The sequence below is a fragment of the Notothenia rossii genome, assembly GCF_949606895.1.
Source record: "Notothenia rossii genome assembly, chromosome: 4".
NCBI lineage: Eukaryota > Metazoa > Chordata > Actinopteri > Perciformes > Nototheniidae > Notothenia > Notothenia rossii.
The window spans coordinates 22,272,588-22,289,624 of NC_136902.1; the positions used below are offsets into that span (position 1 = coordinate 22,272,588).

The 17,037-nt window shown below is 40.9% G+C and overlaps 1 protein-coding gene and 1 pseudogene across 10 annotated transcripts; one reads left to right on the forward strand and one right to left on the reverse strand.

Annotated features, from left to right (window-relative positions):
• Nucleotides 1-633: 633 nt before the first annotated feature.
• On the reverse strand, nucleotides 634-16,883 carry nfyal (nuclear transcription factor Y, alpha, like). 9 transcript variants are annotated; one of them, XM_079677167.1, is made up of 10 exons: nucleotides 16,729-16,883; nucleotides 15,882-15,995; nucleotides 15,598-15,681; nucleotides 14,555-14,701; nucleotides 6,031-6,162; nucleotides 5,835-5,937; nucleotides 4,455-4,618; nucleotides 2,933-3,106; nucleotides 1,740-1,853; nucleotides 634-1,595 (listed from the first exon to the last, which is right to left on the reverse strand). In XM_079677167.1, exons 2-10 carry the CDS (start codon nucleotides 15,960-15,962, stop codon nucleotides 1,530-1,532), a joined length of 1,065 nt encoding a protein of 354 aa, XP_079533293.1. In that variant the 5' UTR covers nucleotides 15,963-15,995; nucleotides 16,729-16,883; the 3' UTR covers nucleotides 634-1,529. The 9 variants fall into 9 exon arrangements, with proteins under 9 accessions (XP_079533293.1, XP_079533292.1, XP_079533295.1 ...); XM_079677166.1 differs by having other exon boundaries at nucleotides 15,595-15,681; XM_079677169.1 differs by having other exon boundaries at nucleotides 4,473-4,618; nucleotides 16,729-16,882.
• Nucleotides 6,276-12,465, forward strand: LOC307037201 (ubiquitin-conjugating enzyme E2 K-like; annotated as a pseudogene). Its single transcript has 2 exons — nucleotides 6,276-6,305; nucleotides 6,405-12,465. The product of its transcript is annotated as a ubiquitin-conjugating enzyme E2 K-like (transcript).
• Nucleotides 16,884-17,037: the final 154 nt, after the last annotated feature.

A 17,037-nucleotide genomic window follows, 5' to 3' on the forward strand; every position in this document is an offset into this window, starting at 1 on the left:
GCTTTTATCCAAAGCGACTTACATACATTAATACTGTGGACAATCCCCACATGAACAATTTAGGCTGAAGTGTCTTGTCCAAGGACACAGCGGAATGTTGACTGCAGCGGGATTCGAACCAGTGCCCCCGTGATCCGAAGATCAGCGCACGTACCACCGAGCCACAACCTCCCTAGACTGAGAGTAGAAAACATTTATTGTTGACAACATTTTTGCAGACAGATAAACCAAGTCTATTTTGTAAACAAGATGCTTGTCAAATAATGTTCATTCTCTTCAAATTACTTGATAAGATATTTATTATTCTGGTTACCTTTGTACTACTGTTTTTATTCTATGTTTCTACCATTTGGTGTAGTCTAAATAAATCAGAATCAGAATATCAATTCAATATTTATCAGTGCTGTACTTAAAACTAGTTTGAGTACTTGGACTTAACTTGAGCATTTATATTTCTGGCTACTTCGTAATTCTAGCACACTATTTCTAAAAATGATATATATTATGTTGATTAAACTACCCAAAAGCAAAATATTGAAATACAACTTTTACGGCATGCCAATGGATAGAATTCATAGGATTTCTTAACTAGCCAAAACTGGGATTGAAGGAGTAACCACAAACAACTTTGAGTCACTTAATAACATTTAATGGACATAGGTTTCATGAATCTTTTACCCTTTTTCCATTATAAAAAGAACAAAACATTGCAGTACTGCATTTGATGGGTAAAAAAAATCTATTATCTACAATGAAAAAAAACAACTGAGAACAATAAGGAAGTAACTACATGGATATTATGTGTATGTAATTAAACATTTAGTCATTGTGTTTCTACAGACACCGTCTAACCACAAACTGTATAAAATGAATCCAAAGAAATGGGCAAACTAATTAGTACACCAGATACACACAGAGGGGGGGAAACAAATTTCTGTACAATATGTTCACATTAGTTCTCTTTTCATTTTCTGCTCAGTGGAAACAGGTTGGACTTATGATGCCGAGTCCGCCCCCCACCTTAAATGGGTTGAAAAAAAGGGAAATATATGGCATCACATAAAAGGTTAAAGCCATGCTTAATGAGTGTCTCTGAAAAGAAATCTGTACCATTTACAAAAAATATTTAAAAGCAATAATTATTCACTGGTAGCAAATAGGAAGTTGTTAACAGGGCTTCACAGAGGTTATTTGAAGTGTGATTAGCCCTAGTTACCCATAACTTCCATTTTCAGTAATCTGAACAAATCATTATGAAAATGAAAACCTGTTTATAAACACTAAACCAGATAGGCGGAGAAGGAAAGGACCCTCCCTTTCAGAGAAGCAGCCACACAGTCAACTCCCTGGAAGACCAGTGTAGGAAGGGAGAGATATCAGGAGAAATCTAGTGGTGGCGCTGGCGTTTGGCATATGACAATCAGGCAGGAGAGAGTAAAAGTGAGGGAAGAAGGTGCGGCAGATCAGGTTAGCTGGGATGAAGAGTTTCAGGCAGCGCAGAGTTCACAGGCAGAAGTGTTGCGGCGGTGCTATGAGACTCGGATCATCTGAGCCACCGTCTCCTCTCCTGCTGCCTGGGCCGCTTCCTGCTGTTGCTGCAGAGGAGGATAAAGGATCAGTGAGGTCAGCAAGATAATTCATGAGGCGTTTCATGCCCTAATTCCATACAAATGATTTAAAAAATAAATCTTTCAAAAGAAAGTTTGTCCGTTCTTAGATGAAAATGTATTATTTCTTACCTGTGCCAATGCCAAAGCCATTTCCTCCTTGTCTTTAGGTGAAAAGAAACGTCCTCCATCGCCTCGCTTGCGCTGCATGGCGTGGCGGTGGCGAGACTCGTGAAGGTATTTTTGCTAGAAAATAAGTAGTACAAGAGCATGACAAATGTGTGACACATATACAACAGTGCTGATCCAAAGGTTATTAAAAATACTCCCAGAAAACAAAATACATTTGTGTACTTTCCCCCCAGTGCATGGTTAACTACCACTAGAGCAGTGTTTCTCAAACTTTTTCATACCAAGGACCACTTAACCAATAAAAAAAACACTCGCACCTGACTCCACAAATATCTGCTTACCACTCCAACAGTTTAGAAATTACAGTTTAACCTTCTCTACATCGCCTCGTTCACACATTAAATCAATAATACAAATTATATAAACATTTTTGTTCAAATGCAATTTAAAACGCTCACAGGTTTTACACCTCTTATAAAATGTAGACTACATTTATTACGGAGTTTATGTCCGAGCCAACAGACTCACAGATCGTTGGCTACTGAGAGATATGCTAAATACACCGCATGTAGTACGACACAAACCTCCGCTGTGGATTTTCAAAACAAAATACAGTAAAACTATGCTTGCAGGCCGAAGTTTAACTCTCTGGGGTCTAAGCCATTTTTTCACATGTTAGGCACGCCTTGGATTTTTTTTGTAAAAATGCTATTAAAACATGAACCTTGGTGACCATTGGGCTGGCCTGCATGGTCTGCCTACAAAAACAAATAAAAAAACGTTTTTGCAGCCCCAACAACAGCCTCTGACTCATCAACAGACTTCATGCAATGCTTCATCGGATGCATATATTAGATAATAATCTCTATCTAACTCCTAAAACATCTAAATCTACTTCCAGCATGGATAAATGTTCAGAAAAGACATCCATTGTTTTGGTCCGCGGACCACACTTTGAGAAACACTGCACTAGAGGTAAGGTGTTATTGACAGTAAGAAATTACCTTTATTAAATGAGAATTAATTAAAGAGGTGCTGTATTTTTTTAACTGTGGAAATGCAATGAAAATATCAATTAATTGTAACTGATCAAAATATCTTTGATTATCATTTTGGCCATGATCAAGTTCATGGTCATCGATTCTTAAATGTGTTTGCATGTGTGGTGCATGATGACCACTAATTGTCCTTACCCTCCTTTCTTTGGGGATTTTGCCCTCAGCCTCGAGCTTGGCTCTAGCCTGTCTTCTCTTCAGGATGCGGTGGTACTGTTTGGCATTGACGTACAGAGGTTCCTCCTCCAGCATCTCGGCCCCTGGCAGGGGGATACGCTGCATTGTAGGAACTGCACCACCACCAGGCACCATCTGAGAGAGGGAGATACACACAGGGAAACCGTGTTTAAAGCCTCTGGCAGAGAAAGGAAACAAATATTTGCTGACACAAAGAAGTAGTTACTTTGCATATACAGGTGATCGCAGTCATTCTAGCTATAGACATCCATAGGGGGACACTGGGAAGACTAATTATTGGAAGGGCATGAGGTCAAAATATCTTGAAAAATGTGCAAGTTGTTATGCCCTAACAAGTGTAGTAGAAGTAAGGGAGCTGTCAATCTAACATGTTCTGCAAATGCCTTCAAAGTCCTGAGAAGAGGTTTATTCAGGCAAAATATGAAAAAAATGTATGTAGTGTGGTGCATGATGACCACTAATTGTCCACTAATGTGCATCCTCCCTTGCTCGCCTGCAGATGGTGCAAAATGCAGCAGCACGGCTCCTAACTGGCACACGCAAACACGAGCACATTTCCCCCATTTTATCTTCACTCCACTGGCTGCCCGTTCATTCGAGGATTCAGTTTAAAACTCTTTTATTTACTTTTAAAGCCCTCAATGGCCTGGCCCCGCCCTACCTCTCTGAGCTGTAACACAGCTACACGCCAACTCGCACTCTCAGGTCAGCTGATCAGTTGCTCTTGAGGGCGGCAAAAACGAAGTCTAAGCGCAGAGGGGACCGTGCTTTCTCTGCCGCCGCCCCTAAACTGTGGAACGACCTGCCCTTGCTAATCAGACAGGCTCCCACACTGTCTGTTTTTAAATCCCGTCTTAAAACCCACCTCTTCTCCTTAGCATTCGGGAACAAGTAGATTGTTGCTTTTATTTGCTTTCAGTGGTCTATTGTTTTTATTATATGGCTGTTTTATTTTATTTATTTATTTTTTAATCATTACGTTTAATCTGGTTTGTTTTGTGTTTGTATCTTTTATTTTAAATCTATTTATTTTATGTTTTGTGAGCTTATCTCTCTGTACAGCACTTTGGTCTCAAAGTTTTTAAAGTGCTATATAAATAAAGTTGGATTGGATTGCACTGAATGTATTGGCATGGTTCAACAAAGTTAATTTAAGTTAGATATAATACATTTCGAATATATTGATCAGCTTTTTGATCAAATTCACTGATTCAGACAACAAAGTTAAGTATCAACAAATAATAAATTAATCACATCCAGATTATGATTACTCGCGTACAAACTACACCCAATTTCTACAGATTCACAATGGATAGACAAAAATATGTTATGATTAGCAAAACAATTATAGATTGAAAGATTACATTTGGTGCTCTGAAAGAAAGTGACCTCCACCAAATCACAAGTTTAGATTCAAAAATATAAAAAAAAACTAAATACAATGGTAAGAAGAGTCTGATACCTCTGCACAGGGTCTTACCATGACCATTCCACCTGAATTGACCATGTTACCGGGCAGGGTTACGGTCACAGTGCCTTGGCCGCTGTTAGTAGTGTTTGTGTTGGCACCGCCTGCCTGCACAATCTGGGCGCCGGCCAGACTGGAAGCTGGAATTGTGATCATTCCTGCAAGAGGGGATTATCATCACGGTTCAAAATCACAACTCAGCAGTGCTCCTGTTCGTAAAGTATAGAGTGGCGAAGTCCCTCCCCTTCCGGTGGACCTCCATGGGATCTTATTTCGAAAAAATTATGTATTAAAGTCAATGGAGAGAGAAAGATTATCTTTCGATCCCGTTTGAATTGTGCCACGAATTACACATATGATGTTTGTTGATTTAAAAGATAATTTTGCAAGTCAAAAAAAAAAAATGTCGTAGAACTGTGAAGTAACACATTTGTTTGTGTGAAACACTCAATGAACTACATCTCTGGACTCGCAGAACAACAGACGTCACCAAGATGGCCGTCACAACTGCCTTGTCAACAAAACGAATGGCTACCCTCACTATCACCACAATGAAACACGTCCAGAAGAATGTCATGCAAAGCTGCCTGCCTGCCTGCCTTCCTTTGATTCTCTCTGAACTGCCTGGTCTTTTGAATGTTTAATGTCAACCATTTGTGCAGATAGCATGAAGTAGAAAAGATTGCCGATGCTAGCGTTAGCATTAGCATTTCTCCCCTGGGCTTAAATTGTGTATTATAGAATGATCACACCGGTGTGACAGTACTCTTCAAAGGGTTCACGAAATATGACTACTACACTTACTGTGTAACGTTTTGGGTTACTTAATGTTACTTCATATTAAGGCTAATACAAATGACAAGGCTGTAATGCTAACTAACGTGCTAGCTACTAGCTAGGTAGCTAACTTGATCCAGCCACTCCTGGTCCTTTCATCAGACGGGAAGCGAAAGAACGAGCAAGACCCATTGCTGGTATGATAACAACCTGGTACTAAGCACACAGGCATCTTGTTAAAGTTATCTTATCTTAGCTGATCTTAGCTATCTCTTAGTGGAGGAAAACAATTGTGACATCACTTACGCGACTCTGGGATTTGTAGTCTTTCTAGTTGCGTATTTTTCATAGTCTTATATTTCAACAGTTTTACGACAAACTGTGAATTTTTTGACATGGAAATTATTTTTTAAGATTGACAAACATCATATGTGTAATTCATGGCACAATTCAAACGGGATCGAAAGATACTTTTTCTCTCCATTGACTTCAATACATAATTTTTCCGAAATAAGATGTAGATCGGAAGTAGATGGGCGTGACTTCGCCACTCTATACACAGGCAAAGGCAGAAAAGTACGAGAAAGTTGAGTTTACCCTGCTGCAGGACAGTGCCATCTGCATTGACAGGCTGATAGACGATGGTCTGTCCGTCGGCCGTCTGTGCCACCTGTTGGCCCTGCACGGTGATCTGCTGCCCCTGAGGGACCACGAGGAAGGAGAGCACATACTCAGTAATCATATTAACGATTTGTTGAATTGATTTGCCACTAAACTGGTCAGAATGTAGTACCTGGTTCTGTCCAGCAATGGTGGCTTGCTGGGGCTGCTGGATGATGATCTGCTGTGGCTGACCCTGCTGGCCCTGCAGCTGGATGGTCTGACCGCCCTGCAGCTGGATCTGACCCGGCTGCACCAGCTGGATCTACACATGGAAAAAGTACCACACATATTCAGAAACATCTCAACATTGTGTCTCATTTATATTTAACTGCAGTGACCTAAAACACTCACACAAAGGAACTTAGTGTATCCAATATGTTCTACATCTGCTTACATAAACTCAGTGTGTTTTTCCCATACATATAATTACTATCCTCTGCTTGTATAATGGTTCCCACGTTTTCCTCAACATGAAATTCAAGGAGACACAGCCATGGCTAACAGGTCAGGCGGGGGTTCAGAGAAGTTCTCGAAAGCAAAGAGACAAGTAAAAACCAGATAAGAGCAAAACTGGTGGATGGAAACTTCACAAAGCTGAGGGGGGAGATAGCCGGTCCTCCAGATACACCATATGAAGGTGGCAGAAAATGGCAGCTTGAAATTAAAATCCCAAAAACTTATCCTTTCAAGCCACCAAAGGTGTATTTCATCACTAAGATCTGGCACCCTAATATCAGTTCTGTGACAGGAGAAATTTGTCAGGACACTTTAAAAGACCAGTGGGTAGCATCTATGACCCTGAGGATGGTGCTGTGGTCTCTACAGGCTGTCCTTTCTGCAACAGAACACAATGATCAAGGTTCAAGGATGCAGTCGTAGCAAACTAGTACAAGAAGAACCCAGATATTTAAAAACAGACAGCGAGGCAGTGGGCTCACGTCTTTGCAGGCGCACCCGTCTCGACTCCAGACTACAACCACAAAATAGATAAAATCTGTTGCAGAATGCAGTAGTAGCAGCTAGGGGTGCAACAACTAATCGACTTAATCGATTACCAAATTAGCTGCCAACTAATTCAGTCGTCGATTCGTTGGTGACGTCATCACGTGTGTTTTACACGCCGTTAAGCTCCAACGTTATTGGTCTTTTTTATCGGTACTTGAGACATTTCAAAAATATATGTCATGTATTATTGCTACAAAAACATTATATTGCAGTCTTAGTGTCGCCAACTCGTTTCTAATATGCAAAAAGACTAATAAATGCGTCTATGATGTATTTTCGATCAGACGAGATCTCTCTCCCCCGTCTGTGTGCGAGGGGGCGGGGCAGTTTACACACACGCAGCTGCTACATGCAGCAACACACTGCGGAGATGGCGGAGAGAACGCGCTCCAAGGTGTGGTTAAACGTTACCCGTCTCGATGCTCGTTGTCAAAAGTGCAATAAGTGTTTAGCATGTAAGGGCGGTAACACGAGCAGTTTGTCTAAACATTTAGCAAAAGTGCACCACATTCAGACGGAGGAATGCACCGGGTTCGACTGTCTTTCTAGCAGCTCTGTAGCCCCGTCCACGAGTAACGTTTCCACATCAGGTATTATGTATGCTAGCAGCAACACAGAGTTAACTCAATGATACAAACATGGGTTAGTGATTAGAGGTAACAGAGTTACTTATTTTGTTAAAAGTTTGAAACAGACTGTTTCTACACGGACCACTATTGCGGTAAGCATGTTGTAACTTCCGGTTGTTGTTGTCATCTCCGGGTATCCCGTGTGCCTGTTCTGTTGCTGATAGCTTGTTATCTTAACTTAATCGATCGTTTTAAAACTCTTGATCACGGCAACTGCCTGACGTTGTAATCACACGTTACTACAGCTTAAGCACTCACAAACTCTCCTTCTCTTAGCGACTGTAACTCCACAGTTGCCTACACTCTTTTCGGGTTTGCTAACGGTAGCTACTTTAGCTTGATAGCTAGCCATGGCTCTTTCCCCACCCTCGGGTGCTATTTCCTGCTCTAACTGTCTCATGTTTGGTTACTCCCCTACCTCCTTTACTGGTACCGATACATGTGTTAAATGTAGTATAGTTGTTAGGTTGGAGGCGGGAATCATAGCCATAGAAGCCCGGCTCCGCATCTTAGAAAATAACTCAGCTACAGTAAAGCCCATGTTAGCCGGTGCGGACCGGCAAAAGGTAGCTCCTCTTAGCCGTCCCCCGGCAACTCCCGAGCAGCAGGGAGAATGGGTGACTGTTCAGAAGGGGCATAACGCGAAACCCGCAGGTCCCCACCAACCCGTTCACGTATCTAACAGATATTCCCCACTCAGCGAGACACCCGCTGAGAAGCCAACTCTGGTTATTGGTAGCTCTATTATGAGACACGTGAATTTAGAGACCGAAGCGTCCACAGTCACATGCATTCCGGGGGCCAGAGCGGGCGACGTTGAGGCGCATCTTAGACTGCTGGCTAAAAATAAACGTAAATACAGTAGGATTGTTATTCACGTCGGTGGTAATGATGTTCGTTTACGCCAATCAGAATGCACCAAACTTAATGTGGCGTCGGTGTGTAGTTATGCTAAAACAATGTCGGACACCGTAATCTTCTCTGGTCCCCTCCCCAATCTGATCAATGATGACATGTATAGCCGCATGTCATCATTTCAGCGCTGGTTGTCTTGGTGGTGCCCAGCAAACAATGTGGGCTTCGTGAATAATTGGACAGCCTTCTGGGGAAAACCTGGTCTGATTAAGAGAGACGGCATTCATCCTACTTTGGAAGGTGCAAATCTCATTTCGGCAAACATTTCAGGGCTCTGTGGACTTAATCCATGACAAACTGGAGTTGAGACCAGGAGGCAGAGTCGCAGTCTTACACGCTTCTCTGCGCTCTCTCCTAGGCAGTCATCCATAGGAATCCCGACCCCAATAAAATACCCAATATTAACGGTGTGTGTGTCTGCCCAAGGACAATTTAAGGTAAAACCTAATAGAGGTGTCATACATAATAACCTAATAAAAGTAAATGTAACAACTACTACAGTGCAACAAAACAGGAAGATTAAATGTGGTCTCTTAAACATAAGATCTCTAGCATCTAAAGCAATACTGGTAAATGATTTAATATCAGATTATAATATTGATATATGCTGTCTCACTGAAACTTGGTTGAGACATGAAGAATATGTCAGCATAAATGAGGCCACTCCACCCAGCCATATCAATACTCATATTGCCCGAGGCACGGGCCGAGGAGGTGGAGTTGCAGCAATCTTTGACTCAAGTTTACTTATCAATACTAAACAAAAATTAAATTATACCTCCTTTGAAAGCCTCATTTTCAGTCTTACGCATCCGACCTGGAAAACTTTGCAGCCAATCTTATTTGTTACAGTGTACCGTGCACCAGGTCCTTATTCAGAATTCTTATCAGAATTCTCTGAGTTTTTATCAGCTTTGGTACTTAAAACAGATAAAGTAATTATCGTAGGTGACTTTAATATTCATGTTGACGATGATAAAAATAGCCTTACTGTTGCATTTAACTCTATATTAGATTCTGTTGGTTTCTGTCAGAGTGTAAATAAACCAACCCACTGCTATAATCACACTCTTGACCTTGTTCTGACTTATGGTATTGAAATTGAGCAACTATTAGTCGAACCGCATAATCCTGCTTTATCCGACCATTTCTTAGTAACTTTTGAAGTACTGTTACTAGACTACAAAGCATTAGCCGAAAGCCCCTGCAGCAGAAACCTATCTGTTAGTGCTATAGCCAAATTTAAGGAAGAGATTCCACCAATACTTAACTCGATAGCATGTCTGCATGTAGGGGAGGAAACTTATACAAAATGTACACCACCCCAAATTGATCATGTTGTTGATAGTGCTACAGATGCGCTGCGAATAAAATTAGACTCTGTTGCTCCTTTGAAAAAGAAGAAAATAAAACAACATAGATTAGCTCCATGGCATAATGCCGAAACCCGCAAAATAAAGCAAAAGTCGAGACAACTTGAAAGGATATGGCGTTCCACTAAACTTGAAGAATCTCGTTTAATTTGGCATATTACTCTCAATGAATATAAGAAAGCACTGCGTAAAGCGAGAGCAGCATACTACTCTTCATTAATAGATGAGAATAAGAATAATGCAAGATTTCTTTTCAGCACTGTAGCCAGGCTGACAGAGAGCCACAGCTCGACTGAGCCTTCTATTCCCATAGCACTCAGTAGTAATGATTTTATGTGCTTTTTTAACGATAAAATTGTTACTCTTAGAAACAAAATCAATGACCTCTTGCCTTTGACCAGTATAGTGTTATCAACAGCTCCCGGAAACGTAAGTTCTAATAATATTACACTAGATAGTAAACTAGAATGCTTTTCAGCCATAAACCTTGAACAATTAAATTCAATGATTCTTTCTTCTAAACCATCAACGTGTATCTTAGACCCGATTCCAACTAAGCTGTTAAAAGAAGTTTTTCCATTAATTAGCACTTCTTTATTAAATATTATGAATATGTCTTTATTATCAGGCTATGTTCCAAAATCATTCAAAGTAGCAGTGATAAAACCGCTTCTTAAAAAGCACAACCTCGATCCAGAGGTTTTAGCCAACTATAGACCTATTTCTAATCTTCCGTTCCTCTCAAAAATTATTGAGAAAGCAGTCGCAAAACAGCTGTGTGATTACTTAAGAAACTATGATTTATTTGAAGATTTTCAGTCTGGCTTTAGAACACAACATAGCACAGAGACAGCTCTGGTTAAAGTCACAAATGACATTCTAATAGCCTCTGACAAGGGACTTGTCTCTATTCTTGTCTTGCTCGATCTTAGTGCTGCATTTGATACTATCGACCATGATATCCTATTGCAAAGACTAGAGCACTTAGTTGGCATACAGGGAACTGCTTTAGGCTGGTTTAGGTCTTATCTATCTGAACGCTCTCAGTTTGTACGTGTCAACGATGAATCTTCCATGCAAACCAAAGTTAGCCATGGAGTGCCACAGGGCTCAGTGCTTGGACCTATTTTGTTCACCCTATATATGCTTCCGTTAGGCAATATTATAAGGAATCATTCTGTAAACTTTCATTGTTATGCGGATGATACTCAACTATATTTATCAATCAAGCCTGATGAAATTAATCATCTAAATAAAATTCAAGACTGCCTCAAGGACTTAAAAACGTGGATCACCTTAAATTTTTTGATGTTAAACACGACCAAAACTGAAGTTATTGTACTTGGCCCGAAGAATCTACGAAACAAATTATCTAAAGATATATTAACTATGGATGGCATTAATTTGGCCTCCAGTGAGACTGTAAGGAATCTTGGTGTTATATTTGATCAGGATTTATCCTTTAACACCCACATAAAATCCATTTCAAGGACCGCCTACTTCCATCTACGTAACATTGCAAAAATCAGGCATATCTTGCCTCAAAACGATGCAGAGAAACTAGTCCATGCATTTGTTACTTCAAGGCTGGATTATTGTAACTCCTTATTATCAGGGTGTACCAAGAAGTCAGTCAAGTCGCTTCAGCTGATTCAAAATGCTGCAGCTCGTGTACTAACCAGAGTTAGGAAAAGGGACCACATTACTCCTGTTCTGGCTGCCTTACACTGGCTCCCTATAGAACACAGGATAGAATTTAAAATTCTTCTTCTCGCCTACAAAGCCCTTAATGGGCAGGCGCCATCTTACCTTAAAGAACTCATTATACCCTATTGTCCTACTAGGGCATTGCGTTCCAAGAATGCAGGGTTGTTGGTTGTTCCTAGAGTCTCTAAAAGTACAATGGGAGCCAGAGCCTTTTCTTATCAAGCTCCACTTTTGTGGAATCAGCTTCCAGTTTGTGTTCGGACGGCAGACACCCTATCCGTTTTTAAGAGTGCGCTTAAGACCTTCCTTTTTGATAAAGCTTATAGTTAGGGCTGATTAGATTCAGCCCCTAGTTTTGCCGATATAGGCTTAGTTTGTCGGGGGACATCTTACTTCTTCCTTCTCTCCGTCTATACCTGTGTACTCTCATGTTCCGATTAACCCAGCTTCCCCAAATTTCTTTCTTTTTGGTGTCTATATACGCCGGGATCCGGAGTCATGGATGATCCTGCGGTCCTGTGTCATGGATTGCGAGTCCTGGATCTTGAGTCGTGGCTGCGGTCCTGGATCATAAGTCCTGGATGGATATCCTCGTGGATTCATCTTCTTATTATACACACATGCATTTCAAAACATTTGGACTACCTATGTTGCAAATGTATTATCTTTTCAATTTACACACGGCATCTATTGCACGTCTGTCCGTCCTGGGAGAGGGATCCCTCCTCTGTTGCTCTCCCTGAGGTTTCTCCCATTTTTCCCTTTAAACTGTGGGGTTTTCTCTGGAAGTTTTTCCTTGTACGATGTGAGGGTCTAAGGACAGAGGGTGTCGTATTGTCATACTGATATTCTGTACAAACTGTGAAGTCCACTGAGACAAATGTAACATTTGTGATATTGGGCTATATAAATAAACATTGATTGATTGATTGATTGATTGATTGAAGTTTCAGCTATTCTGTTTACAGCTCTGTCAGATTATTTAATATGATTTGTTAAAACACTGTTGTTTCTTTTGATGTGAAATAGTATTTATTTTTATTTAAATAAAAAGCAATGTTAATTTTGTTCAAAATGTGTTAAGTTAATTTAATGATACATGTATTTTTGAATCAAGTATTCATCTTTATTGTCTTCATTGTTAGTTTCCACATGCCTAAAACAACCTCAAGCTAAATCTAAAAGTTGATGGCTAAAGAAGAGCGTTTGAGAAATTGTGCAAGGCATACAGTAATAGTCCGAAAAGTCCATTAATCGTTTCATTAATCGATAAGATTCATCGATTATCAAATTAGTCGTTTGTTGCAGCCCTAGTAGCAGCCTTGTCTTCAAAATCCTGGGGTGTGGAAACGGCGAGAGAGCTGCTCCATAGAAAACTAAAATGTAGCCAGGTGTGAGGATCCCCAACTCCCATAACATCAGCTCCCCCCCAGCATCCATTCCACGATTGCCTTTTAAACAATGTCAAGGAAGTCCTGCATTCTGCTCTCACAGTACTAGGGATGCCAGCGATTATTCGATTTTTCGAATATTCGTTACAGCCGCCATAATCGAAAATGATATTAAAATTTTTTTTTTATTTATATATATTTTTATTATTATTTATGTTTTTCTTTTTTTTCCTGGCTTAGTTTTAACCAAAATATAGACTAATGCTAATAATAGTAATAGTATTAATAATTGTAAATGGCCATTGGTCACACCACCAGTTTGTTTTACTTTAAACTTGGAGGAAGCCAGCAGCGCAGGCTGTGCAGAGTGCAGACTGCGCTGGGCCAAATGGTTGGCCCTGGTCTTGCTGTATTACATTTACTGGACTGGATAGTATTCTGCAAAGAGCAATATAACGGATTTTTCCTGAGCAGTTTCTCGGATGCTTGTTTTTTTGGATTGGTAAATGTAGGTAAGATACATGGCATTCTAGAACAAATTATGCCTGGTTTACAACTATATGGAGATATCTTTATATGCTTTGTGATTTACGAGAAAGCCCTCTGAATGGCCTGTTTCTTTTCTCTTTACTAAGATTGTTGTGGGATGGCACACCATGCTAGTCCTAGTGGGACAGGAGCGAGAGCCAGCTTAGGGCCCTGGAGGTCATAACATGTCTTATTTGTTTGTCTTTGCATGTTCCCGGCTGCCTTTTATTTTATTTGGCCAAACGATGTGGTGATGTTCAGGGTTCAGTTCAACATAACTTTGTAATCAGTGAAGAAAGAAACCTGGAAGCTTGGCAAGCAACTGAAGCACTCCCAGTTATATCCATAGGGAACCAGTCTTTTCTGTTGAGTGTGTTGGTGGAAAATCTTCTGAACGGTTTTGCACGGCACCAGCAGAAAATAGTGACTCTGGATTTCACAATTGTTTCGAGTTTGCAATGCTGTGTTTTTTGTTCATTTCAGAGCAATCACTTTCAGCCACGTATCAAGGACCTGCTCACCCTCAGTCCTGCTGATGTAGAACATTTAGGGGGGAGCTTTACCGCTCGTCACTGATCCCATCCCGCAGGACTCGATCAAATACTTTGGCTACATATAGGGCATCTCAGTGACTTATTTTCCTCTTTTGTTTCCTTGAAAGTGAGCATCAGCAGTATAAAAAGCATGGTTATTTATTGTGAGTGTCATGTTTCTTTGATTAAAAAAAGTGGGAAAATAAAAACAAGAAGTTCAAGATATTTTTAAAGACTATTCAATTTTAGTATCTACATTGAGGTGAGCCCCTAATCCTTCTGTCCCCCGTGCCTAGTTGAAGTGAATGGACCGATGCAGCAGTCAAACTAGTCAAGTAACGCAAGGCGATAATTTGATTTGCGTTTTGGGTAAACACATTGTTAGGAAAAATTAGTCTTTTGGCACTTTAAATTGGGAAAAAACTCACAAGTAAGAATCACTTGTCAACAGTAACTTGTACAGGAACTGATCAATAACTGAAAGCAAGGTCATGTTTAAATCTGCCAATTATATTACAGGAGAACACAATGTCCTTGTACAACATATTGAAATAACTAAGACTCATCTCTTACCTGCTGTAACCCCTGAGCTCCAGACACAGGGACCTGCATTATGGTTTGACCCTGTCCCCCCGACATGGCCTGCACCATTATGGGTTGCCCTGATGATGTGATGAGCTGCCCGCCGCTCACCTGGACCATCAGAGGCTGTCCCTGGACCTACAGAGAGATACAGAAAGCTGTTACAGCACCACTGCCAGTGTTTGTTACCTCAATATCACTGACGTGTGATTAACAAGACAAATGATGTAAAATCAGAAACATCAAGGATACCCCACCATGGATAAATATTTGATGATTTGCTGCTCTGCTATATACAAACATGAAACCATCCAGTTCAATAGTAAATCCAAACTCAATGTACAGTTTATCCTTAACATACAATTGTGAAATACCTGCCTGTAATCAGTGTTTATTTACTGTAATACCGATGCTGAACCAAATGGTAAATCCAGTTTTTTGTTCACTTGTTTTGTTTAATAAATCGAATTAATTTGAATGCATATATCCAACTTGAAGAATACAGAGGTCCAATTGGCATCAATTATAAAATATAAAATGAGTGACTGCAAAAGACAACTGAAAGCCTTTGGCCGCAGTTGTACCACATGGAAAAATACCAGAGTTTAAGGAATGTACTACCATTATGCCACAACAAGACAATAAGGAAAATATAGCTAGATGATGAGAAGTGACAGCGAGTAATGACTATGGATCCATGCTGTTCCTGCTAAGTTCAAAACACATCCATAAGGCTTGTGTTTCAGATATATTTCATCCTCACTGGGTAGAACAACATCTGACTTGCATATCTTGCAAGAGATAAACATAAATCAGACAAAGAGGAGTCATGAGAGCAGGAACCCTGAGGCTGACACACAACAAACTGTGCTGAGGAACATGCAGTTCAGGCAGCTTTAGAACATGCTAGGGAGGGAGGATGAACCAAACAGCACAGAGATGGGTCATGAAACACAGCCCTGGTTGTAGCATGCAAACTGGTAGGCTGTAACACGTTTGTGACTCTGACAGGGAGGCGGCGTTGACACCACTACCTGGAGTGTTTGCACCTGCTGGCCTGAGGCCGTCACCACTGGCGCCTCTGTCTGCAGCTGCACAGCCGTCACTGTGCCCTGTGTCTGCAGGCAAGGCAGGATAATACAGGACAATACAGTCTCAGATAATAATAAAATAATTACGAGGAAGAGAGGCTTTGACTGGGATCCACTGGACCGCTTTAGTTGTGGGTGCCCGTTACCTGCGATCTTATAGCATACAGTGCAAGTGTTGTAGACATTTCTTTATCAAAACCACGTTTTTTCAGAGTAAATCCTGTTACCTGCTGTTGGATCTGTCCATTGGAAGTCTGCACAACTATTTGCTCCCCAGTAGATGTGGTGGCAGTGGTGTACTGCTCCATGGCTTGTTATTTGTCAAAAATCTCTCTGAAAACCTAAGAAAAACACATACAGTATGAGCTTGAATTAAATCTATGATTCTTAAATCATATATTTTTTATTTGTACATCATCTCACAACCTCACATCACCCAGGGGAAAAAACAAGGGGTTGCCAAACGATATCTAATGTTAGTGTTGTTTAATTAGACAATATTTAAACAGGCACGGCCCTTTATATTTCCACTAATCATCGTATGTCAAATGTAATTTCTGACATTTAAAGGAGATTGTATTGAATCCATGATTATTTGATATCAGCTGCTGGCTTGGTTTAACGAGGTGTTGTGCTAGGTGTCGTGAGAGCTCAATGCTAGCGTCAGTCAGCTAGCGAACAGCGTGGTAAACGCTAAAAAGCAAATAAGGGAGGATAGTCAACAGGTAAAAAGCTGCCTTTAGGTGCACGTTTAGTATGAGGTTAGCTAAAAAATAATGATAATTTGCCAGGCGACGTCTACTGATAGGAGGACGTTGGCTTTTTCAACCCGCCCTTTGTTTGAGATTCCCTTTAGCTAACGTTAGCAACGGCTTGTCGACCACCACAGATCATGTTTCCTCACAGCAGCCGAAAACAAGCATTTATTATCAGTCTAACCGGGCCGAGACACAGCGGTCGAAATAATACTGACATTCGATTTTGTTGCATTTAGCCGGGTTAGTAATTTGGTTGGTCCATGGCAAACCAATCCGTGCTGACAACTACGAATGCCTTCAATCGGGTTTCCCTTACCGTATCTTCACTGTCCGGTTTCCCTCTGATTGGCTCCAGCCTCCAGTACAGCTCGCTAAAGCCCAATCAACAAAGTGAGCGGACAAAATGGCGCAAATGAAAAAACTGAGCCTGGGAGGAGGTGCGCAGTAGCGTGACACACGAGTACCCAGGGAAAGCGTGCAGGGCCCGGGGCGCCCGGCGGGGGGCGCCACTGGGCTGGGTTTTTACAGCTCCCTTGGGCTTGTCACAAAGTAAAAATAGATAGAAAGTTTATAAATAAAATAAAACGACATAAAGAAATAACTACGTTTAGGCGTCTTCACATTC